Source organism: Bactrocera neohumeralis, chromosome 6 (genome assembly GCF_024586455.1).
Source record: "Bactrocera neohumeralis isolate Rockhampton chromosome 6, APGP_CSIRO_Bneo_wtdbg2-racon-allhic-juicebox.fasta_v2, whole genome shotgun sequence".
Lineage (NCBI taxonomy): Eukaryota > Metazoa > Arthropoda > Insecta > Diptera > Tephritidae > Bactrocera > Bactrocera neohumeralis.
The window spans coordinates 39,903,914-39,930,531 of record NC_065923.1 but is presented as its reverse complement, the minus strand read 5'-3'; the positions used below and the strand labels follow the sequence as shown (position 1 = coordinate 39,930,531).

General features: G+C 38.4%; 1 protein-coding gene across 2 annotated transcripts in view; it reads left to right on the top strand.

Moving 5' to 3' along the window:
* LOC126763580 (calcium uniporter protein, mitochondrial) overlaps positions 1–26,618 on the top strand; it is a 190,116-nt gene that overhangs the window by 144,833 nt on the left and 18,665 nt on the right. The window contains exons 3-4 of one of the 2 annotated variants that reach the window (XM_050481219.1): positions 18,715–18,843; positions 19,046–19,591. The exons of the other annotated variant lie outside the window; for it this stretch is intronic. Coding sequence (XP_050337176.1) covers positions 18,715–18,843; positions 19,046–19,591 — 675 coding nt within the window. The remainder of the gene's footprint in view (positions 1–18,714; positions 18,844–19,045; positions 19,592–26,618) is intronic. 2 annotated transcript variants of the gene reach the window in all.

Below are 26,618 nucleotides of genomic sequence, written 5' to 3'. Positions count from 1 at the left end.
GCACCGTCTCACAAAGCGCGAGTGAACCAAGAATGGCTGAAAAACAACATTCCGAACTTCATTACGACCACACAATGGCTCTCGAATTCACCGGATGCGAATCCAATGGATTATTATCTCTGGGCCATTTTGGAGAGCAAGGTCCGAAGTAAAAAATACATCAATCTCGAGATGCTGAAGAAAGCCATTGTCCGTGAGTGGGCCAAAATACCGGCAAGTCACATTCGGGCAGCTTGCGATTCGTTTTTTGACCGTCTCAAGGCCATAGTTAAGGCAAAAGGTGGCCATATCGAGCAAAAGTGAATTGGTTCTGAATTAATGATTATTTTCACACATTTTGTACTTTAAAATAAATAGAAATAATTTTCCAAACCGAATTTACGGCTTTTTTAATTGGTTACACTTCGAGTGTCGGATTGCATGAATGTACTAAATTCGTATTCATCCGAATCCAGTGAGGAGGAGCTAGTCACTTATTTATGACGTTAAATATTACAAGGCAACAAATTATTTTTTCAATTTATAAAGTTTTACAATTTTCTTAATATTTTGTAAATTATATTTGAATCATTCTGTATACTGTTCATTACAATAAAACACTTCAATCTTTTATTGAACATGTGCTACTTTTACAACGCGACAGAATTTTTGCTTTACATCAAAATGACTTTTGCTTTTGCATTTTTAAAATTATAAAATATTTAAATATTATATAAAATTATGTAAATTTACTACAAAAAATAATTTTCGTACAAAACTAGTTCGGATTTTGTGAATCGCGATATTGAATTGTGTTAATTCCGTCAGCTTGACGACTAAGCGATTATAGCAAAAATGAAAAGATTAATTTACACCATTGGACTCAAGAAAATTTTCGACTCTTTAATAAAACGCAAAAGAGTTGTGAAAATACGGTTCTTTGAGACTATTGACTTGTCCAAACTGAAAATGTCGAATATATCAGACCTTATGGTATCGAACAGTGACGGCAAATGGCAATCCATAGCAAAGAATTGTCAACAATTTGTAACAGCAGCGAATCCTTTTCGTGGCTCAATCAGAGCTAGTAGTAGTGGAGATGGAAGCGGAAATGGGCATGGAAATGGAAATGGCGGGGAAGGAGTTGATAATTATAAAAAACCAGGTAAATTTGCAGAGAACGACTAAAGATGATTCGGTGCAGATTTACATATATAGTTAAGTATCGGAGTTATGTCTGATTGTGTTATTAACTGTTGTAATTAGGACGGTCCGAGATATACTTATAACTAAAGAAATACGAGAATTTCGTGCAACATATGACTATCTCAGCTTTCTTGCTCACCTTGAAGCGACGGTGTTCGTGGACTTCTGTTGCGTTATCCTCCGTGATAGCCGCTTTCGCGACACCTTGACGTGGCTTCTCGAAAACCGGCGCGCAACCAAAATTTGAACTAGTTTAATCATTCGTACTATTTTTAAAATTTCTCTTGCGATAATGACGACATTGGGGATTGGTACTTATTGGACCATATTTTTGTTTATCATTTTTATTTGCAACAACAGAACGAAGCTAAAAGATCAGACTTAATGTCACTTTCAAACTAGAACAAACGGTTTTAATTTCTTATATATGTGGTTAAGGGTCATCTGTTTAGTCTCAACTTTATTTCCAAAATTAATATGACATTTCGAGACTATTTCACCTCTACTGGACCCTAAACTGACATTGTTCATGACATTATGTTAATTATGCATAAAACAGACGTTACAAACTTCGTGTAACGCACAGAAGAAAACGTCGGAGAACCTATAAAATATATATCATTATATGTATATATATAAGTGATCAGCGTGACGAGCTGACTTGATTTAGCCATAGTCTCCTAGAAGCTTGTCTAAGACGCAGCACGCAAATACGACGGGCAGATCAGTACAGACTGTAGTCTTGAATATAAGGAATATGCTCTTGGAGCATTCTTTGACATTTCTGGAGCGTTCAGCAATGTCTCTACGGAATCTATTCTGAATAGTATCCTGCTATTTAAGGCTGGATCAGAAGCCTTTTGACCTCTAGACGGATAAAAGCAGAATGGAACGACGCCAAGGAAGTCTGTAGGAACGAAAAAGCCCCTAAGATGGTGGCATATGCAAATGACATTGCCATTTTAATAACGTGTAGTGTCTACACGCTATTAGCAGTATAATAACCACCACTCTTTATACAGTCCTGAATTGAGTATCGCAAGCGTTCACAAAAATGCACAAAATTCTTCTGTGATGGTTTCCTTCGATAAATGAGACATAACTCTCTCTCAAGATTCGCACCAAGTACCTTTGGGGTAGTCTTAGACAGTCAACTTAGATGAAAATGTCTCTGTACGCTCTGAACGATTTCTATTCTGAAAAACCAATTCTGCTCTAGTATCTACTCAATAGACGCCAATGGAAAGGGTTCCACTGGTACTAAATCTGCAACCTAAAGACTTCTTCGCTGAAAACGTCGCAGCAAAATCGGCGGGACGACTAATGGCTGCTGGAGAATTTACATCTCCTGTGCTACCAATCACATACCATATACTATAGTGTTGGAAAGGTTAGATTTTAAGCTTCATTTAACCAAAAGAATTCGAGGAAGTTAAAAAAGTTACAGCTGTTAATTGAATGAGTGAAAATAATGAAGAAATTCGCTATATTTTGAAATTTTTGTATAAAGAAGGGAAGAATGCCACGCAAGCCAAGGAGATTTTGCTGAATCAGTTCGTATAGCACAACAATGGTTCGCTTACTTCCGTTCTGGAAATTTCGATGTGAAAGATGTACCTCGCTCTGGTCGACCTATCGTTGAAAAAGTCGATGAAATTGTGGAAAAGATTGACCAGGACCGTCACATAAGCAGCCATGATATCGCTAAGGAACTTAACATTCATCATCAACTAGTTTTGAACCATTTAAAAAGTCTGGCTACAAAAAGAAGCTCGATGTTTGGGTACCACATAAATTGTCTGTGAAAAATTTAATGGATCGAATTAACACCTGCAATTCTTTGCTGAAACGAAATGATATCGAACCATTTCTGAAGCGAATGGTAACAGGAGATGAAAAGTGGATCAAATACGACAATAATGTGCGAAAAGATCATGGTCCAAGCGTGGTGAAGCTCAACAAATGGCTTTGCGACCAGGATTGACGCCTCGAAAAGCTATGCTGGGTGTTTGGTGGGATTGGAAAGGATCATGCATTATGAGCTGCTCCAGCCTGGTCGAACGATTGATCGAATATTTTACTGTCAACAACTGACGAAATTGAAGCAAGCAATCGAAAAAAACGGTCAGAATTGATCAACAGAAAGGGCGATGTTTTCCATCAGGACAACGCTTGTCACATCTTTGATGACTCGGCAAAAACTGGGAGAGCTTGGCTGGGAAGTTTTGATACAACCACCATATAGCCCAGACCTTGCACCATCAGACTACCATTTGTTTGGGTCAATGCAGAACTCCCTTAATAGAGTAAAGTTGGCTTCAAGAGAAGACTGTGAAAATTACTTGTCGCAGTTTTCGCCGAGAAACCAGAAAAGTTTTACACTGGTGGAATAATGTCTGTAGCGGAAAAATGGCAAAAAGTGGTGGACTAAAATGGTACATATCTGGTTCAATAAAGTTCACTATAAATGTAAAAATAATAATAATTTGAAGTTTGATAAGAAATACGAAAAGATTTTTTCGACTACCCAATATTTTCAAAGGTCAAAACCGCAAATGAGTCATTCCACCAAAATCGTAATTTGGAGATGGTGCATTCAATTTTAGTATATTATTTCTAACGTGATTTTTAAACTTATGCGACATGCATACAGTTAAAGAGCAAACATACTGACTACTAAAAACTTCTTTGCACTCAAAAGACCCTAAAATTGAAATGACACCCACAAAAATTATTGAAAGACTTTATGTTCCCGTCGCATTACAGATCAACATTTTATTTGTTCCGAGCCAAAGGGGCTGTCAATAAACCGTTAACCCGTCAACTCGTCAACTGACACGAACACTCATTTCCTTATGCTTTGCTTGCATTAGTCATTATGTAATGTTCTCTTCATTGCTGGCAGTTTATAGCTGTAAAAGCGACTTATCCACCCCGCTGCCATTTGTAAGTAGCCACAAGATATGATAACTGTAAAGTAGTCTACATTACATTAACTGATATACACGTACATACAAACGTGCCGTCATACAACCAACGGTATGAAGTGTTGGTGGTTTAACAATCCCCTTAGTAAACTCTCAACAACAATAACGGCACTTGCATTGTGACCCTCTTGAGAATGTTGCACGATACGTTGCCGCCACAAATACCCGCAAGTGCTTTTAGATAATGTCGGCCACCAACGATCACACTTGCAAGGAACACACAGATACATACAAACATGATACACATACACATAAGCGTGCCCACGGACGGAAGCGTGTCAGCTGTAGTTGTGCAACAGTTTGTTGCAATCGCCCTTTTATATGCGACTAAGTGCACGCTTACATTTTAAATATAAATGACTGATATGTGGGGGCGGGGAGAAGGTGGTTCGGCATTAACGGAAGTTCATTGTGTTTGATGAATGAGATCCGAAGAATACCAGCAGATGTGTATCGCATGCATCTCTCGTGACTATCTTGAAAGGGAACGTGACTTTGTCAAAGCGGATGTTCGAGATGTTCGAATTCGAAAAAGTACTACCCACACATACACACACATGCATTATTACAATTGCTTTCACTGATAAACTGCAAATCTTTCAGTGAAATATTTATGTTTAAACTCACATTAGGAAAATGGTTGGCATTGGTGTACGCGGCGGCTGATGTATTTAATGGGAATTTAGTGTGGCACGCTAGAATCGATGCCATCGATACATAAATACTCACACACACATGTGCGTATCATGTGTGGTACTTTTGTTCGACCACGTTTTGTACTTAGTGTGATGCGAAAGTTCCTTTAGCTGGGAAACTAGCAAGTGATTGATGCTGCACGTCTTTCAGCGTGAAAATAAATGCACTTGATGAAGGCAAACCGTCGCTGCGTTTAATTAAACAGAATGAGGTTTGCATTATCTTACCCTCGTAATGTATTGCAACGAACAAATTTCTTTTGTAGATCTTCCCAGGTTTTGTTTCATTCTCTCTTTTGTGCATCTTGATATGTAGAATACAAATGGGAACAAATACACAATCAAGGTTATCTAAGGTGTCTAATAGTGGTCTGATCTCACGCCTAGGGCGTGTTCGTGAAGACATTTTGACAAATGAAAAAGTTTTCGATATATGAACTTTATTTCAAACTGAACAGCAGCTATATGCTATATTGATTCCAACAAATTAGCAGCTTCTTGGAGAGAAAACGAACCTGGCTACTTTATAAGATCACCGAAATTTCCTTCTGGGTGTTTCAAGGTTCGTGTTATGTATATTGGGTAGTCGAAAAAGTCTTTTCGTGATTCTAATCAAACTTCAGCTTATTTATTTTTATATTTATAATGAACTTTAATGAACCAAATATGTACCAATTTGGTCGACCACTTTTTGCCTTTTTTCCAACAGAGACATTATTCCACCAGTGAGAAACGTTTCTGCTTTCACGGCGAAAAATTTTCACAGGCTTCGCTTGAAGCCAACTTTACTCCATTATGAGAGTTCTGTATTTACCGAAAGAAATGATAGTCCGATGGTGCAAGGTTAGGGCTATATGGTGAATGCATCAAAACTTTCCAGCCAAAGGCTAGTGTTGTCCTGATGGAAGACGAGGCCCTTTCTGTTGATCAGTTCTGGCCGTGTTTTTGATTGCTTGCTTCAATCTCATCATTTGTTGACAGTAAATGTAGAATCAATCGTTTAACCAGGCTGGATCTACTCATAGAGGATGATTCTTTTCCAATCCCACCAAACACTCAGCATAATCTTTCAAGGCGTCAAGGTCAAGTCGTTGTTCAGCTTCACCACGCTTTTCGTCTCCTGTTACCATTCGCTTTAGAAATAGTTCGATTTCATTTCGCTCCAGCTAAAATCGCAGATGTTAATTCGGTCCATTAAATTTTTCACAGACAATTCATGTGGTAAAATTCGAGCTTTTTTTGTAGCTAGCCTTCAAATGATTCAAAACCGTTTGATGATGAATATTAAGTTCCTTAGCGATCGGTCGACTAGAGCGAGGTGCATCTTTCACATCGAAAGTTCCAGAAGGGAGAGATATCTAGGGAGCAGGAGGCTTCCACATGATAGGTCCAGGTGTAGGTAGCAAGACCGTTAGGACAATAGTCCTAATAGCCGAGTGACTTATGAGTACATTTGGGACGTTCGTTTGTTGAGCGTAACGCACACCTCAGATGGTGTCTGACCTATCTGATAGGTCGGATTGTTTTTGTGGGCCGAAGATAGAGTACTGGGTGCATGTAATTGCAGAATGCCCGATGTACTCGGACATTAGGGGTCTGGGAGGTGTGGAGATTAGCTGGACTGATGGACGTTTAGATGTTAGCGGTGTGATCTCCATTATTCGGAAAGCCAAACAGTTAGGGTCGTTTGCACGTGAATTGTTTAGACGACGTAGGCGTTTAACTGAGAATTAGGGTTAGTTTCTTGTGCGAATGGTGTGTGCGTGTAATGTGTGTATGGGGTCCAACCTCTGGTCACCATTCCAGTATCAGTATGGAAGCTCAACTGGTAGAAGTTTCGGCTTCGAAGTCTGACTGGAGACTTAATTCTGGTAACACGAAGAGCAAGAGCCGTTGGAGTTCGCTCCAACCTGCTCATGCGAACGTGTCCCTTTGGGAGTCTGGTGGTGGTTGTGGTTAAAACACTAATGTGGAAAAAACTGACACTTTGTCGGTTGAATACGTAGTTGCATTGCAACCGGGTGCTGAACCCAAAGTACGGCAGAGGTTTTAGGTGAGTCCTACCAAGGTGGTTAGTGTGTCCATTCCACACTGTCAATTGGTACTGAAAATGCCTGACGCTGATCAACGCATTGTGCGCTGTGCTTTTGAGCGCCGTGGGTAAGGCTGTCGTTAGCAGGTAACGACGTTAAACGATTAGAACCAAACTTGGTTAGAAATATTTAAGTTGGAAAATGGAAATCAAATTATAACCATGTCTGCCTTCTAAATTGAAGTGGCAATATCGACACACTCTTGTACCTTCTTCTTCAATGTTTTTTATTTTATCTTTCATTTTCGATGGGTTTCATTCTACTATGTTTTTTTGTTTTCAAAAATGTTCTACCTAGTAATCTGCTAATTAACATTTCTGTGATTTGCTTACTATAATATTCAGAATACCATTTAGAATTAGCTATACAAGTCTACAGTGTCTAAATATTTCTTGTTTTATCGATTCCATTCTGCGATCAGATATTCTACCAGGCATACGCACCTGCTTGGATATATTTCTTATCTGCCATCGACAAGTTTGGCTTATTAAACAGCTTGTGTGAAAATACTGCAATTTGCTCGAGTTCGGTTATTTGCCATGTGCGCCATTGTTTTGGCCAACAACATGGCTTTCAATTTACGCATTGCCATTTGTGTCTCCACATCGAACAAAGGCGCCTTTATGTCGAACATACGAGCATTCCGTTCTGAATGCTGATGCCTGCTATTGGCCACAAGTTAATTGAACTTGTCGAACGTGCAGCGAATGCTCTTCTAGGCTATCTACCAGCAGCAACAAAGGAAGCGAGGGAAAGAGATCCTCTGAAAATAGGTGCTCAGATTGCGCCGCAATAATATGCTTTTGATATGTTTTGCAAAAAGTTGCTCCAAACTGCCGATTGCTATGCAATTTTCGGTTGCTGCTTTTTGCTAGTGAACAAGTGAAGCATACTTTTGGGCGTGTTATAAGCGTCAAAACCACTTGTCACACTATTACAACTGATTCACCTAAGTTGCCTAAGTAATTGCGGTTGATTTTAATTTTTTAGTTTTTTTCGTTCATTTCCTTTTCATTTCGCAGCCGCTGATGTTCAGCATAGCGTAACTTTGCTGTACTTAAACGTTATTTCAGGGGACAAAAGTATTTTATTTTTACATTTTGCGGCTTTCAATTGTAACTTTGATCCCTGTTCCTTTGTGGCTGTTGGTCCTTGGTTTCTGCATTATCATTGTCTGTCCATTTAGCATAAACTAAGGCTAAAGTGAAGAAAAAACCCAGAATTGATGAAATTTATTTCGACGCAGTAGACCATTGTAAACTCATTTGCCAGTTGCTGGTCAGTTGAGCGAAAATTTGCATTTCGGTTGACGTCGCTGCTGAAATGTGCTGGTGAAGGCAAACTTTTCATGCAGGACAATGGGTAGTGACAACTTTCTGGCAAGCCTGTAAAAGACACTCTCTCTCTATTGGTATATGTATCTATGTGTGTATATATGTATGTGTGTATTTTCCTACATTTGAAACTCTGTAGTTGATGGTGATGCGTTCTAGTGCATTCCTTTGCTGAGAATGGTGCCTTTGAGTTTGGTTATTAATGGATGTTAGAAGTCATATTTCAGACTCATTTTCAGACATTGTGCAAATCAACACAAATTTTCACAAGATAATAATATTTTTTTACTCCGAAAATTAATCGCATTAGCATATGCCTGGTTTGAACTAGTTTTCAATACAGATCAGAGGATGCAAAGTTTAACTAATTCCAACTATAATTGAGTGAAAATAAGCAGCATTTATGTATGTAGCGTACTCCAATTCCAGATAATTTTTAACGATTACGGTTTGAAGCCAATTATTCACCGTTTATGCCATATTAGCAATCAATGAAATCAAATTTGGTCTTAGATCAAGTATCCTTAGGGTAGCTAAAGAGCATCCATTTGAAAACGAGCTAAAGTGAAAAAGGTTGGGCGTTGGGTTTGGGACCACATAAAAACCGCCCCAATGAAAAGGAAACAAGACCCTTGGATGATAGACACACCTTTTGATGACGACCACTACAAGCGTATTAAAAAGTACGATTTAAGGACATGCACCTGAAATGGCCGGTCCCTTAATCGGGAAGGTGCCGCTGCCCAGCTGGTTGATTTCCTAGAAAAATAAAGGCTGAAAACGGAATAGAACGACGATGTAACCAAAGATGCCTTCTAAGGGCGCTTGGAGCGCACCTATGTGAGCTGCCTCCGTCACGATATCAAAATCGTGCTTGGCGACTTTAACACCAGGGTGGTCAAAGAAAGTATCTTTGGCACAACATTCGATGAATTCAGCCACCATGATGAAACGTCCCCAAATTGGTTGAGGCTGATCGACTTCGCCGGGTCCCGAAATATGGTTATCTGTAGTACTAGATTCCAGCATAGAAAAAATCACCAAGCTACCTGGCTGTGTCCGGATCGAAAAGCCACCAACCAGATTGATCATGTTATGATAGACGGAAGACACGTCTCCAGTGTTTTAAATGTGCGTACACTCCGAGGTCCGACATCGATTCGGCCCACTATCTTGTTGCAGCTAAGATACGCAACCGCCTATGTACAGCAAAAACCGCACACGTCAGCAAATACAAGGAAGGTTCGACGTCGAGTAGCTGTAAGCTGTGTGTTTTCTACTCGACTTGCACTCCTGCTCTCTCAGAGCACTCGTCAGCAACTCCGTATAATAGCAGAAACAGCGAAAAACGCTACTCCTTTCCTCAGTTGCCTTCCCTAGCGAGCAAAATGTGTCAAAAGTTGAGCCCGTAGAAATGAGACATCTTTCTTTGTTTTCATTTGAACAATGTTGCCATTGCTCAATACGCATATATAGTTTTGTACACATCTATTTTTTCAATTACAAATTTTCATAATATAAAATATCAAAACTGAAAACAAACTATTAGAAATAGTTTATATATTTGTAAATAATATCATTCGACTCTGATTTTGAGTTAGTTTAAGAAATTTTCAAGCATATTGAAGACAACTTTTATAATTACTACAGTATATCGAGATTGGCAACCCTGCGTTGTGAGAGAGCAATCAGCTGACACGTTTCTACGGCAAAAATCCAAATGCCGTGGAAATCTACGACATCCTACGGCAAAGCGGAAGGGAATAGCGTTTTTCGCTGATCACTTAAATTGCGCTCCCATAAGATAGGTCGTATCAGCTGACACGGGCCACGGACTTACGTTGTTGGCTGATCACGCTATAAAGGAGCTGTGGGACGGCATTTCAAGCTCCTTCCGTACAGCAGCAAACGAAACTATTGGTTTTCAGTAAATGCAAAAAAAAAACAACTGGTACGATGAGGAGTGCCGTGTCGTAGTGGAAAGAAAACAGACTATTTGCCTCGTAACGTTACAACACGTGAGGGATGTGATGGATACCGACAGTTGAAGAGAGCAGTGAGAGGAATTTGCAAACAACAAAAAAAGAGAGAGGCCGAAATGCATTAGTACGAAAGGGGTAATGCTCGAAAATGATTTAATGAGAGAGTTAAGAAGAGATTATGTGTTAGTATTAGATACACGGTAGGATGTTCTTTTATAAAGCAATGAAAGCATTAAAACTTATTTCAAAACATTAAGATTTCTCCTAGATATCACAAAAGTAATTTTACATTTTACCTCTCTGTAAAGTGGAGTTTTCCATAATCTAGGTCAGAGTAAATTTAACTCCGAAACATCAGTAAAAAATTCAGCAACATACTTCTTATAAAGACAAAGAAGTCTCTCAACTCAAAACTATACGTATATTATCTATGCCAGCCAGTAGTGAATAAATGAAGGTTACCCTGTTAGTTTTTAGTGTGCCACTTAAAACCAGATGGCGCCAGCGCAAGTCATCATATATTGTTTTATTATTGTGATAAGTAAGATTTTTGCCTGTTTATGGAGCCAAACGCAGCCAAGAGAGTTTTGGCGGGAGCACCCTTGTTTTAGATCATCCGCTCTATAGCAGTTCGCTGATTCAGCGATATACCCAAAATTCAAGGAAACTTGAAAAAATGCTGAAAATTAAAAGGCACTGCGATGTAGGAATCATTTTAGGCAATTCCATTATTTTCTAATATAAAGAGCTGATTTGTTGATCACTTGTCACCAGTCATTGAGTTTTTGGGGACTCAACTGGTAGTTGCAAAAGCTACAAGCTCTCACCAGATACTTTAACCTGGTAACACGGGGAGCAGTTAGCCCTTGGAGTTTACTCCAATCTGCTTATTCAGTTTGGCCCTTTGTGGAGATTCTTGGTGCCTGTGGTTTGGACCTAAGGGCAGGCATGGTTGAAAAATTTCAGTCCAATGTGGTGTTGCATTGCGGCCGGGTACCAAACCCAAAGTACGGCAGAGGTTTTAGGGCGGCCTCGTACCCGACCAAGGCGGATAAAGTGTCCCTATATACCTGAACCATTTGGAACCAAGGTATAAGTGCAGAATGCATTTATGCTTTGGGGCGCTGATCAACGCATTGTATTGATCTATGTGCTTCTAGAAAGCACCGTGAGGTAAGGCCGTCGCCGGCAAGTACTCACGTAAATCACAACGGACGTTGTCCAGTTGCTAAGCATTATACTAAAAACCCTTTGGTACCATTTAAATTAGACTGATATAAAAAAAGCTCAATGTATGGGTGCCACACGATTTAACGTCTCATCAATAAAATTTCAATCCGCGATTTCTTATTTGTTGAATGGCAACGATCCATTTCTGAAGCGGATAGTTACTGATGGTGAAAAATATGTCACTTATGACAACGTTAAACGAAAACGCTCGTGGTCGAATTGCAGTGAGCTGGTGTAAACGGTGGATTATGTAGCTGCCTTGAAGCCTTTGGTGTGTGATATGTGGGATTAGCAAGGAATCGTGTTTTATGAGCTGCTCTTTTACAATCAAACTCTTAATTCGGATGTGTACTGTCAACAATTGCGCCATCTCAAGCAACCGCCCAAAAATAGCATAGTGACTCGCCATAAGCTCCGGAGCTTGGTTGAGATATTTTTTATTTGGAATAATTTTTCTTTAAATTAATTTTTTTCTGATCCCAAACACGCAAGAAACTGCAATTCTTTAGGTTCCTTAGCTTTCCTAACAGCTGTCATTTACACAATGCAAAATTCTTCAAAAATATATATTTTGTAAAATCTCAATTTAATTACATAGAGAAATTAAATCACTAACTTTGCTCATTTTCTTCTTTTACAGGTAAGTGGCGTCCGAAATAGTTGTGTCTCCTGCAGCCTAACCACAGACCGCAGATGTAGGTAAACGTTAAATGTAGCTTCATAAGAGAACACGCACATATAGATATGGTGTTATCTGGCTAACGCTTTGAATTGTCGCCTCGGTGTTTTAACTGGTGTATTTGTATACTTACACACACAATCTAAATGTCTAACAAGGAAGGTCGACACGAGAAGAGTTTTCTAAATTTCACACGAAAACGGAATCGAATTGGAGCTAATTGTGTCTGTACTGGATATATGTATGTACGCGTGTGTATGTGTAAATATGTATAATCTTCGTTTTCCCATTCGAAACAAAACACACACATATGCATTCGGTTATATACTCATACAAACACTAGCACAAATAGAAGGAAATCGACATTGCAAACTTTAAGAATGCCATTTGTATGCAACCTTAAGCAATAGTAGATACAATAAAAAGCTGGAACGTGACTTTCATTGGCATTCTCATAAGCATACTCATTTAGACATGCACATATACACTTACATATGCACACACACAAATACCTCGCCTCTAAATGCTATATGGTATGTAAATTGTATAAGGAATATCGAAGTATCTCTCTCAATCCAAACTATTTCACTACTTCTGTTAGTGTATTAGAGTCATGAGTACTCTACTTCTTAGTTGCTTGCATAAAGTTTAGTAGGTTTTTGTAACTACACTCGGGAAGTCAGTATTTTGTTCGAAGAGACAAATCTCATACCTAAATTGTAGGAGAAGTTAGCGATATCTCTTGGAATTCAATGTCAAGTCTTGAAAAGTTTTTGGATAAGAAAAGAAGAGGGACAGAAGCATGAAAGCATATTAGGTTTTTTTTAGTAATACCCCAAGTATGGGTTGAAAAAATCCAAACGAAAGGCCAAATTTTCAATCACTTTATGCATCAATTCTTCCAAGGTGACAGTCGTATCGGGCTTATCTGCGTAGGCAAGCAACTTTACATTACGCCACCAAAAATTGTCCAGCGGGATTAAACCCCACAATACGAGATAATAGGCTTACCAAAAATTTCCTGAAAAGAGTTGATTAACTTCTTCTCAACAATGACTTATGGATTGTTAACGTACAACCCTTTCAACTAAAAGTGAGCTTCATCGCGAAACAAATTTTCTTGCGACGGTCTCTCAGGATGCACATTATCCACTAGAGTAAACGTGGTGCGAAACCGATTCATGGTTACACAAATTAATGACTCTGCTGAGCGATTGTGTCAACCGAACATTGACACAGCCCACGCGCGAACCGAACCATAATTTTGGTATTAAATTTGCACGATTTACAAACGTGGTTCCAGAGTAAAAAAGAAACACACCTGTTATAAAGATCGAAGGATATGTATGTTCCCTTACCTTCAATGTCTCTCAGAACATTTTTCCACAGTAGACCTCCAATTTCAGGTCACTAAGTTCTCATCACTGGCGCAGAAATTAGAAATTTTAACTCTAGCTATACAAATCGATTATAAGGAAGGATATTATAAAAATCCTATGGGTGATCTGTTTCGTGGTTCCCCAACACAGAAACTACATATTTAATGGGGAATGTGTCTTATCGTTCGAAAGAACATTCTTTGGTATTTATTTCTTGAAGATTATCTTATTCAAATATTGGCCGCGGCTACGTCTCAGATGACTCGTTCGAGCATTTGGACTGGTTACTGTCGAATGACACGCTTTATGTTTTGTTCCAAGCCCTGAATCGAAATAGACTTTAGACTTTACATATCCTCACAGGAAAAAGTCTAACGATGTGATATCACATGATTTTGGTGGCCAATCGACCGCTCAAAAGTTGGTTCTTGGAACTTTTCAAGAGTCCATAGAGCGAAGCGATCTCGCTTGGTAAAGAGAGAATATTTTTTATTTACAACCCCCCATCCTTATATACAAAAATAAGCATATATATGCACATCAGTGCATTAGAATTCGCCATTTCCGCGTAATTTTTCCCTATGCTTCTCGTACTTGCTCAAGTGTATTGTAACTGCTCCGGTGAAACGGAAAGATTTGCCATTATTCACTTCACATCATCGGATACACGAACACATCAGTCAGCTGTGTCACTCTAATCCCACAGACAAGCTTGTAAGCCATTTGACACATATTGCTGCATACCAAAAAATATATAAACCTCTCCAAGTTGCACGAGCTGCTTGTGTATTTATATAAAGTCACGAGTGTCTGGTTCAAAGTGGACTTTGCGAGTGTGTAAATCAGGTGAAAAATGTTCGGATATGAAGCAACGGTTTACAAATGATAACAGTTTGCATAGTCAAAGTAATTTGAATTCGAAAATAAATGTTATATATATTTCTAGAACTTTTAAAATTAATAGATATAAATTAGTGAATATTTCTTAAAAATCTTCCTCACTTACCGCTTGTCCTTGCGCGTTTGTGACGTTCGAAAATAGCCATTGCCCATTGTGCCGCCATAGCACAGGCTGTGACTCTGCCCCGAACCTATTTTGGCTGTTGCTAAAAGTCAATTCGTAACACTCGTAGAAGCAATGGGCCACGCTGTGAAGAATTAAATTTTTAAATAAATAAATAATAAGTTAAATAATTCTTACTTTTTTCTAGTTCAGTAAGAAAAATCAAGCTTTCATATTTTTCAAAGACAAATTAAAACTATTTCCAATAATAGAGGTGAAGGAATCTGATGATCATAGGAACGTCAAAAATTTTATATAACAATTAAAATTTGCAACTCAGAAAAAGGGTTCGTTTTTTAAGTCCTCGTTTTCTCTATGTTGTTTATGAGTTTTTTAAAGCATTTATTAAATAAATAAATTTCCAGTAAGTATTTAACAAGCAATTTAAAACTTCGAGGCTTCTTTCAATAGTAATAATTTTAAATGCTGCACTGTTGAACTCCTCTATAAGCCTGCATCTGCATGTATTGCTCATACGGCATGTCATACCAAAGACTATTAAAAAAAGTCCATTATTTTTGCATTTTGCATATGATACAAACACGATTTTTTAGCCAAGTTAGAATTATCAGATTTATGTGAAATATGCACATTTTTCTTCGACAACTTTTTGGCATTTTAAAGGTAATTTCATAATGTCACTCTTGTAGGGAGGAACCGTATTGGCAAAACACTGAGACGGTTGATTTTCACAAGTTTCTCTTAAGGGGGTATTCTAGTCTAGAATTTTGAAAAAATTTAATTTTTTTTGCATATTCTTAAAGACTGGACCTTTAAGAATATATTCCCCAAAGAAATTTTTAAAATTTCTATTATAGCTATTTTAGTGACGCAGCGTATAGACTGCCTGCAGTTAGACTCAAATCTTTAATCGCGTTTTTCTCGAAACTACTATTTTCAACATTTCTGACATGATTTCTCAAGTTCTAATGAACCGATTAACTTGAAATTTGGTGTGGACTTTCTTTATATATCTCTCTATGGTTGAAACTAGGATTATTAAAAAATTTTGATTTTTACTATTTTTAAAAAATTTTGACCTTTGCCAAAAAACGGGCATTCAGTCGCCATTTACTGAAATTTTTTTTTATTTATCCTAGTTCAGACGATAGCGGCATTTGTACTGATTAAAATTTTTTTTTTTTTTTTTTCAAATCACCCAAAGTGTTGGAATCGTGTCAGGAAGGGCGCACCCTTATTTTCAACCCCCGCCACGCCACGCCACCACGCCGCAATTAATCAAATTATCACAAAAATTTTTTTTTATTTTTTTTTTTGTATTCTTAAAATATCAATAAATATCTGATAAAAAATTGGATAGTAAAAATGTTCTTAGTTTTTTTTTATTGGACTTTAAAAATGCCGTTAAATAGCATTTCTAGACTAGAATACCCCCTTAAGACAAAGTTTTCACCAGCAAAATGGCAAGTACTTGATTCCATAAGAATATTCGAAACAAGATTCTGGAGCTTCTGGCGAGTCAGAAACGATGTGTGTGCTGGCATTAACCTGTTGGAACGCAATTCCTTTCCTAACGGCCAAAGACCACTTTCATATATTTACCAATTGTTGACAGCGCAGGTTCGAATTAAGAGTTGGATCGATCTCGAACATTTTCACTTAACATTGTCATAGGTGACCCACTTTTCACCAGCAGTAACTATTCACTTCAGAGATGGATCGTTACAGCCTTATTTAAATGGTATCATTTTTTTCAAAATTCGTATTCTTCTAACACGAATATACTTTTGTAGGGTGATGCATTTCAAGGTTAGCTACATTTTTAAAGAAAAAATGCAGAAAATTTAAATTTAATGAGGACTGTGTCTCAGGTGGTCTATACGTTGACACCCGTGATGTTTTGCTCCAACGCCTGAATCGAAGCGGGATTGTCCGCATATACTTTAGACTTTACATATCCCCACGGAAAAAGTAGAACGGTGATATATTAAATGATCTTGGTGGCCAAGCGACCAGCCTAAAACGTAAAATTATCTGCGCACCAAAGTTTTCTCTCAGTAAATCTATTGAATGATGCGATGTGTGGGAAGTGGCACGATTTTGTTGAAACCAATTGTCGCCGAGATCGCGAATTTCAATTTTAAATGTGACAATATTGCTTCTTTACATACCCATTGAACCAGAAATGGGCCTCATCTCTGAACAAAATTTTACTCGAAAACGTCTGCGAGTACTGCGTCGAGTTCTTGCAGAGCTGGAGTGTTTTCATCCATTCGGACAACATGACCTAGCCAGCGTAGCCGCTGTTTCTTAATTCGCTGAACTATGTCAATGTCGAAGTATATCTCGTACAGCTCATCATTCCATCGTCTGCGGTGTTCGCCGTTGCCAATGCGCAAAGGACCATAAATCTTTCGCAGAACCTTTCTCTCGAAAACTCGTAACGTTCACTCATCAGATGTTTTCAACGTCCATATAGCAGTACGGGGGTGTTGAGTGACTGGTAGAATTTAGTCTTTGTTCGTCAAGAGAGGAGAGGTCTTTACTACTCAGTTGCCTACTCAATTTGAAATAGCACCTGTTGGCAAGACTTATTCTGCGCGTTGGATTTCGAAACTGACGTGTTGTTGGTGTTGATACTGATTCCAAAATAGACGAAATTATCCACGACTTCGTAGTTGAGTGTCAACAGTGACCAATTCGCGAATGTGATGACTGTTTTTTTGATGGCAGGAGATATTTCGCCTTACCTTCGTTCACTACCAGACCCATTTGTTTCGCTTCCTTATTCAGTCTGGAGAAAGCAGAACTAACGACGCGGTTATTGAGGCCAATGATATCAATATCATTGCCGTACCAGCAGCTGTACACTCTTATAGAAGATTGTACCTTCTCTATTATTTTCAAATTAATCCAGCAGTAGATTAAATAAGTCGCACGATAAGCGGTCGCCGTGTTTGAAATCTCGTTCGGTATCAAACGACTCTGAGAGGTATTTCCCGATACTGACGAAGCTTTTGGTATTGCTCAACGTCGGTTTACACAATCGTATTAGTTTTGCGGGGATAACAAATTCAGACATAGCGGCATAAAGAGAGCACTTTTTTGTGCTGTCGAAAGTCTATAAAATCGACGAAGAGGTGGTGTATGTCCATCCTCTTTTCATGGGTTTTTTTCAAGATTTGCCGCATGGTGAAAATCTGGTTAGTTGTTGATTTTTCAGGCCTGAAGTCAAACTGATAAGGTCCAATCAGTGTGTTGATGGTGGGCTTTAATCTTTCACACAGCAAGCTCGATAGAACCTTATATGCAATATTGAGGAGTATTATTCCATGGTAGTTGGCGCAGATTATGGGGTTTCCCATTTGTGGATTGGGCAGAACACACGATGATTTTTCAGTTTTTTCTGCCTTAAAATTCAAAAAACCAGTATTCGAGCACCGAATTTAATGGAACGGATTTTCAGTTATATCTAACAAGTTTGCATCAACAAAAATAGTAGAGCTAGCATCACTTTAAGGCCAATAACTTGAGAAGAACAGTATTCATGTTAATGTTTGTCCACTAAGACAAGAAAAAAGATTTTTGTTGTGGGGTCTCTCAGTCAAGAGAAATCTTAATGCTAACTAAAAATTTGTTAATGAAAAATTAATTTAATAAATTATAAACAACCTCCAATAAAAGGCACCCCCAGAGCAATAACATTATTGTGTAATAAATGCATATTATTATATTTATGTATGGTATATTTTTGTATAATTAACTGCACTTATCTCTAATGAGTTTAACATAATTAAGTTATTAATATATAATTGTTTTCTGTTTCACAAAATAATTCCTACACACATCCTTAGTTTCATCTCCCATTCATTCTCACCAAATTTGTTCATAAGACAAATATTTAATATTTCTCATCTCACATAACTTAACCTCCGGTTTGATGCCCATCGAATTCATTTTCCATTTGAATAAATTCACATCAATGTACTAAACCCGCACGCACCCGCTTTCAGTTTCCCCGTACGTTATGTGAATACTTGCACCGCACTTTAGTTATTTTTGCATTTCTTCAAAATTATACTCCTCTTTTCTTTCTTCTGTTTCTTCTTTTATGTTTCGTTCAAAGGCAAGAGTGAAACTGCAAATGAAAATGCAGAGCCAACCGCCAAAGAGAGCAACCTCTTAGCAAAAAGCATGCAAACACAAAATTTCAAACCACATCACTTGCTTAAAGCAGATGAGACTCTCTCAAAAGGTACGATAAATCTGCTGCAGCTTGCAGCTGCTAGTGGTCCACACTAGCGGTGCCGAGCGCGCGCTTCCATTGCTCATCACCATACAAGGTTAACTATTTTCTTTTTATCATTTTATATATTTATGTAATATCAACTACACTCTTGCCAAAAAACTTACGTCTACACACATTACCCGGGTGTTCTTTCACTTCATCAATGAAGAGGGGGATCTCACGACGCTGAAAATATCACAGTTACGCACCCAGCTGCGTGCGCATGGCTTGAGTCCCGTCGGCAAAAAGGATGTGTTGGTGCAGCGTTTACAAAGCTACTTACAGCTTAAAACAGGAAAGCCTGCAACTCTAATTTCATCAGATACGCAAGCGTACGAGGCTGTTGCAACAGTGGAGGAGGAGAAAATAATAAACAGCGAGAGCGCAAGAGAACATAGTTATACAGATCATCAACCTGCAAAAGAGAAAGCCAGCGAAGAACAACCAGAAATCGCTCCGCTTATGTACCAAAATCTCTCATCCAACCAAGCAACAACAAAGCACGAAGCTGACAATGTTGAGCTTCATGCCAAGAACCCAAATTATAAAGTTCAACACAGCATTGAGAGTACCGTGAGTTCGCCTACATCTATTTCCAACCCTAAAGAGAGTGGCACAGGTAATGCTAGTGGCGGTGGAAATGATGGTGACGACGATGATTCACATCATTCCACCAACACACATTCAACTGAAAATGTGGGGGCATATAACAAGGGTAAGCAGGTTCTGAACTCCTATTGAATATATGGTGGGAAGCATAATAGTGTAATTAACTATATGTTAAGGATGTATAATAAATGGTTAAATAACTTAAATAATTTAAGGTATTACTTTAATATAATACATGGGGTTCAAATGGGTTTTTGTTATAATTTCTTTCAGGACAGATTTTTTAGTGTAGATATATTGTATATATATATATTTACCTTGTTTTAGGAAGGAAAGACAAATATTTCGTGAAAAACTTCGTTGACATTCAACTCTTATGAAAGAGGTCATTACTATTTAATTCTTAAAACCATTGTCCCTCTTGTAGTCAATTTGTAATTTGCAAATAGTTTTTAATTTGAATTTCGTGCGAAAATCCATTTGTCGAAATGATCTTTTTCTAGGTTGGTAAGACTTCCAATGACATCTGTGCCAAATGTCATGTCAAAATAATCATTAGTGTTTAGTATACCCTTCTATTTCTGAAGTACATAAAGTGCATTCAAAGATTTTTGCGATGAGTGATATTATTCAACAAAGAAGTTCGAAATAAATTTAGTATGCGGAATCAAAGTTCTGGTGCCGAAACATTTAGAATGTTGGAAAAGACTTTGGTGATAATTTTTTTCGCGAGCAAAGTTTTTTGATTGGTACAAATCATTTAAAGAGGGCTGAGAACGCATTGACAACGAACCACATCCAGGACAGCCATCAACATCAAAGGAATTGGTACTTGTGAATCTACGATTAACAGTAAGAGATTAAAATATCGGAAACAGCAGTGAAAACTATTTTGAAAGTTCATTTAGACCTAAAAAAAGTGAAACCACGATTGGTTCCAAAATCACTAAATTTTTTTCGAAAAACAGCGTCTCCGACTACCAGTATGTCATGAAAACTATTATTACTGGCGATAAGTCTTGGATCTATACTTGCGACCCAAAAACAGACGATCAATCAGCCGAGTATCGTGGCAAAGCTGATCCGAAGCCGAAAAAACACTGCAAAGCAAGTCAAAAATCAAAGTTATTGTGACAGTTTCCTTCGATTAAACTGTCAACAAGAAATACTATTTGAGTGTTATGCGCGAAGCTATTCGTAAAAAGATGGCAGAATTATACTCTATGTTTTTGCACGACGTTAATGCACCGTCGCATACTGCATTGATTTTTCGTTAGTTTTTCGCTAAATTTTCTATCAATATCGTACCACCGTAATAGTCATTCGTGCGAATGAATCAAAGGAGTTTGAGGGCTTTTTGCATCAACCGGAACATATGGTAGTCAAATAGGGCTAGATCTGGGCTATAAAAAGTATGGGGCAATACTTCTGAGCCGCTATTTGCGATATAGTTGCTAACCGGTCTTGCAACGTGAGACCAACCCACATTTTTCGGTAATCGCCCGCTTCAATTTAAAGAGCTGTTGTCGGTAGCATTCCCAATGAATGGTTTCACTTGGTTTTGAAACTTATGATAAGACTTAAACAGCACGCCCTTCTGAACCCACCAAATACAGAGCACCTTGGCGTCACTGATATTCGGCTTTACCGTTGATTGTCTGGTTCACATATGATGTTTTGCGATTAGGAATGCCGTAATAGATTAATTTTTCATTACTAGACACAACGCGCATTTCTGAAATGCAAAATCGTATTTTAATGTCTCTTAACCTCCAGTTTATTTGGTTTTGAATCTATCAGACAGCTTTAAAACGTTTCGAAACACTACTTGAATTACTCGTAAACATCCTGCGAGCTCATCATGTGTCCACCATCTTCAAACCCGTTGGGCTGCTCAGGACGTTCTTCGCCTTCCAAGCCAAAAGCACCAACTTCACGACGTGCAGACGACTTTTGATGCGTTCGCTCAGCTAAATAATGTTTACCATCAACATCCACCAACACAGGTTGACTTTCGGTCGACGTTTTCTTCTTATTAAAGTAATAAAATTTCAACGGAAACACTTATTCAGTCTTAAAGTCTCAAATGAAAGACGGTATGTCGTATGATTCAAGTTCGTTCGTATTACTTTTTCTGTTTGACCAATTGATTAAAATTGGGTAAAATTGATGAGCTAGTAACCTAACTATTTCCACTTATATATGAGTCTACCAACAAGAACTACGTGATGTATCATATCTGCAATCGAAACGCTCGAATTTTTCAAAAAAGTTTAGACGTAAAACATGACTGCGCACTGATTTCAAAAAATTCCAGGAAGAAAATGTCGGTGAACGTCGTGTTATGACGCTTGCTTTTGAGGGTGACAGCATTTCCTGTCCCATCTAATCACAAACTGCACCAAACGATCAATTTTTGGATAAGCAAATCCGTTTACTGAATCATACAACACAATTTTGTTTGTTGACGAAATCATTTAGACAGAAATGGGCGTGAAGAGCTCTTACGTTAGCCACTAGAAACGTGAATTTGTGTAATAATCTTCCAAGCCTTGTACCCAAGAAACGTGACTTGTAGAAATGGCTAAACTTACTAAATACACTGACAAAATTTGACACAAATCCCTAAATAAACATGACCTCTACGAGGCACAAACAACCCTATTGGTAGGCGCTGAATGTTCAATGGATCTGTCGTTCCAATATAATCAGACCAGTGCAAAGAGACGTCTCTTACCAACAGATGCTACTTCAGACTTAGTAGACACTTGAGAAGTAAATTTCAGTCCTGCTATATGGTGCAGAGGCATGAACGATGACAGCATCTGATGAGTCGACGTTACGAGTTTTTGAGAGAAAGTTCTGTGAAAGATTTATGGTCCTTTGCGTATTGGCATCGGCGAATACTGCATTCGATGGAAAGATGAGCTGTATGAGATATATAGTACGACGGCGTTGACATAGTCAAGCGAATTAAGAGACAACGGCTGCGCTGGCTGGGTCATGTCGTCCGAAAGGATGAAAAATCCAGCTTTGAGAGTATTCGATGGAGTACACCGGGGGAAGCAGAAGAAGAGAAAGAACTCCACTCCGTTGGTAAAACCAGGTGGAGCAGGTCCTAGCTACACCTGGAATCTCCAATTGGGCCAAACAGCGAAAGATAGAACGAATAGCGCACTTTTGTAGACTCGTTTTTAATCGCGTTAGCGATGTATACACCAATAAAGAAGAAGAAGTGAAAGGAGTCGTACTCGTTGCCCTCTTCTTGTCTAACGCCATATGGCTTGGTTTCGAGAGAGCTCGGTTAACGCTTGTCAAAAACCAGAGGATGCATGTTCCTACTTGACCAGAATATACCACAATAGGTACATTGAACCACTTGTTACTACAATTTTCCCTTAACTGGGTTTTAAATACCTTAGATGTCACTGGAACCAGGCGCTTTGTTAGAATGAGTCGTCTCAAAAGATTTATGAAAGGTTCAATGAGATTCGTTCCCAAGTTTTATGAACATTGTCACAAAAAAGCACACGAAAATTGTAATTAATTCCACGGGAAAATGATAGATATTTCAAAATCTATGATAAATATGAGCGCGATCTGTCAACCAGTTTGTTAACAGCAGCTGCTTAAGTCGGTACACCTCAGTAGTGCGTTCCGATTTTTACAATGAATAAAAACATCGAACATGGAATCTGTCCAAAATTTTGAATTTTTTGTGCGGACTCATTGCTAATGTTGGAAAAGGCGTACAGTGTTTCGGTCCTATCAAAAACACAAGCATACGAGTGGTACAAAGCCTTTAAATATGGTCGAGAAATCGTTGAACACATGCCTCGTTCTGAACGACCAGGCAATTGTTAGAGAGATGGCAAGAGAGCTCGACATCTCTCACAAGTCCGTTCAAATAATTTTGAAGGATATTTTGGGTATACATTCTTGCTCGACTCGTTCCGATAAAGCTGAATGGCTTGTAATAAATTTCTCAGTTTTAGTTTCGCTGCTAATTTAAAACTCTTTAGGTGTTAAATAACGCTAAGGTTATAAGAAAATTCTTAAATAATCTAAAAATGCTATATTAGAACGATTACAAAAAAACGTATTCGTTTAAAACACGAAGCAATTTTCGTAACAAATTTATATTTTTTAACGAACCAAAGTTTTCCAAAAACACTTTTTCTTTTTGCTGAAATGAAAGACAAATGTGACAGAACAAAGTAGCTTAGGTAGAACTTTAAAGCACCCAAGCGATAAATTTGAAAAGGGTAAACTGATATTTGTATAATCTAAGTATTTTATGTGAGATCAACATTTAAATCATTTACCTCAATCCGTTTATTATGTGCCGCTGATTTACGAGTATTTTGGCTTTCTATACGAATTTTCACAGTGGCTCCTTGTGGTTTTGCTAAAATAAATGGCAAGGCCTAAGCCAACTGGCACTTTGCTGCTTCCGAAATCACCTGCATAAATTCTTCACACTTCACGCTGCACTACCACCACCCCTCAATTCTGAAAAGAGACGAGTGTCGGGTGTGGGAAACCTCAGTTGACGGCTCGCTGTTTTCCGTTACACATTTAATTCGCCTTTAATTTGATTAATGGCAAACGGCGTCGCAATTGTTCATGTGAAATGCAAATATCGAACAAAAACAACATTACATGCATGCAAGTGTATATATAATATGTATATATGTGTATGTATGTGTCGAATGTATGCGCTTTGCATCCATAATTAACGAGCCTCAGTCACTTCTGCACGCAGATATGCAAAGAAGAGGACACGCACTTAAACACGCATATGGCACGCTCACACACATGCTTACATATGGTATGCATATACACATATGTACATATACGTACATACATAAGTAAACATTGACTTGACACCACAAGCTGATGTCCTAAAGAAACGCAAAGCGAAGGAATTATATTTGCAAGCATAAACACACACATACTCGCATGCCACAACGTAACAAGTAAATTTTAGAAAGAATTGTGACAAGATGGAGTAGAAAACGAATAGCTGCCAATTTAAAAGTGTTCCTTTGTGCCAACACACATTTTTAAGGTTTTCAGGGTCTGTTCTCTTACTTATGTAGTAGCTTGTCCACACTTCCGTTGATTTGCACTTTGTTGTTCGTCTACGCCATTTGTCTGCTGAAATCGTGCCATTGGTGCGCCAATTTATTTGGAACTTTCATCTTAAATTCGGTTGTATCCTTGGCGAAAGAAGGCCGCAAACAGAAACTATAAAACTGTCAAAAATGCCAAAAAGACGCTAGGAACAGCCTGCTCTAAGCAGTAAAGTTTTTTCTAATAGGAATAGCAGTTGCATTTGGCGAGGTTTTCATGCGTAAACATCTACAAAACCAAATACGTGTACGTACATAGATATTCCTATGTATGTTCCACATGTGAGCCAGTTGTGTTAACATACCTTAACCCAGTATGATGTAACACTCATTAAAATGGACTGGTCGTTACTCGGCTCGGAATTGTTCGCAAACTAATTTCTCAATATTTTTAATGCTGAAAATGCATCGATAGACGAAGTACAATATATTAAAAAACCGTTTCGCAATCTTCGACTTTGATTTCAGGATTGCTGAACTTTAAATACTTGTACTGCTGTATTTCGTGTTGTGTTAGTGCAATTGACTTCCACAATATGGTCATAGAAACATAATACTCTGCCCAAAAAATAAGGTGGCATTTGAATTTAAACTGCGCGCGTCGAAGGATTTGGAGAATTATTTTTTTTTAGGTTGGTAGTACTGTCAGTCACATTTATGTCAAATTTCATGTCAAAATATTCATTAGTGTTTGAGATACGTGTCGTTTTGTGAGCTGCTAAAAGTTCATTTTTCGTTTTTTGCGATGTCGAAATTTGTTGAGCAAAGAATTTGCATTAAATTTTGTTTACGGAATCAATTTTCTGCTGCGGATACGTTGAGGATGGTGCAGAAAGCCTTTGGTGATGAGGCTATGTCTAAAAAAAATGTTTATAAGTGGTATAGTGAGTTCCAAGCCGGCCGTGAACGTGTCGAAGACGAAGAACGTCTAGGGCGACCATCAACCTCAACCGACGAAGCTCACGTTCAACAAATCAAAGATTTGGTGCTGAAAAACCGTCGATTAAGAATTAGAGACCTTGCTGATGAAGTTGGCATATCAAAAGGCTCAGCCAATACCATTTTGAAGGATGTTTTGGGCCTCAAGCGCGTCAAATCTCGACGGGTACCGAAAACATTGAATTTTTTGGAAAAAGGCGTCGCGTTGAAGTGTATGAAACGATGCTTTCCGACTACCAGGATGTCATAAAATGCATTATAACTGGCGATGAGACTTGGGCCTATGCTTACGACCCCGAAACAACCGATCAATCGAGCGAATATCGTGCCAAAAGAGAGCCGAGACCAAAAAAATCGCGCCAAAGCCGCTCAAAAATCAAGGTCATGTTGACTGTTTTCTTCGATTATCGTAGTGTTGTGCATTATGAATTCCTTCAAACCGGTCAAACAGTCAACAACGAATATTATTTGAACGTTATGCGTCGTTTGCGTAACGCTATCCGCCTAAAAAGGGCGGAATTGTGGAAAGACAATTCTTGGTTTTTACACCACGATAATGCACCATCCCATACTGCCCTCGTAATTCGTGATCATTTCGCCAAAAACTCAACCCATATCGTTCCGCAACCACCGTATTCTCCTGATCTGGCGCCGTGCGACTTCTGGCTGTTCACCAAGCTCAAAAGACCGCTCCGGGGACACCGTTTTTATACGATAGAGGAGATTCAAGTCGCAGCGAAGACGGAACTGAAGGCCATCCCGGAAAGTGACTACAACCAGTGTTTCGAAGTTTGGAAAATCCGTTGGCATAAGTGCATTGCATCGGGAGGGGATTACTTTGAAGGGGATCAAATTGATTTGGAAGAATAAATAAAAAATTTTCAAAATAAATACAATGTCACCTTATTTTTTGGGCACAGTCAAGTCATACTAAATAACTTTCTTGATTTCTTAGCTTAGTAGAATTGGACCGTCTGTAGTAAGTAATCGTCAAGAGATGACCAGCACCGTTCCTACGACAGTCGGGTGAAACTAACCATAACGGACAATTTTTTTTAT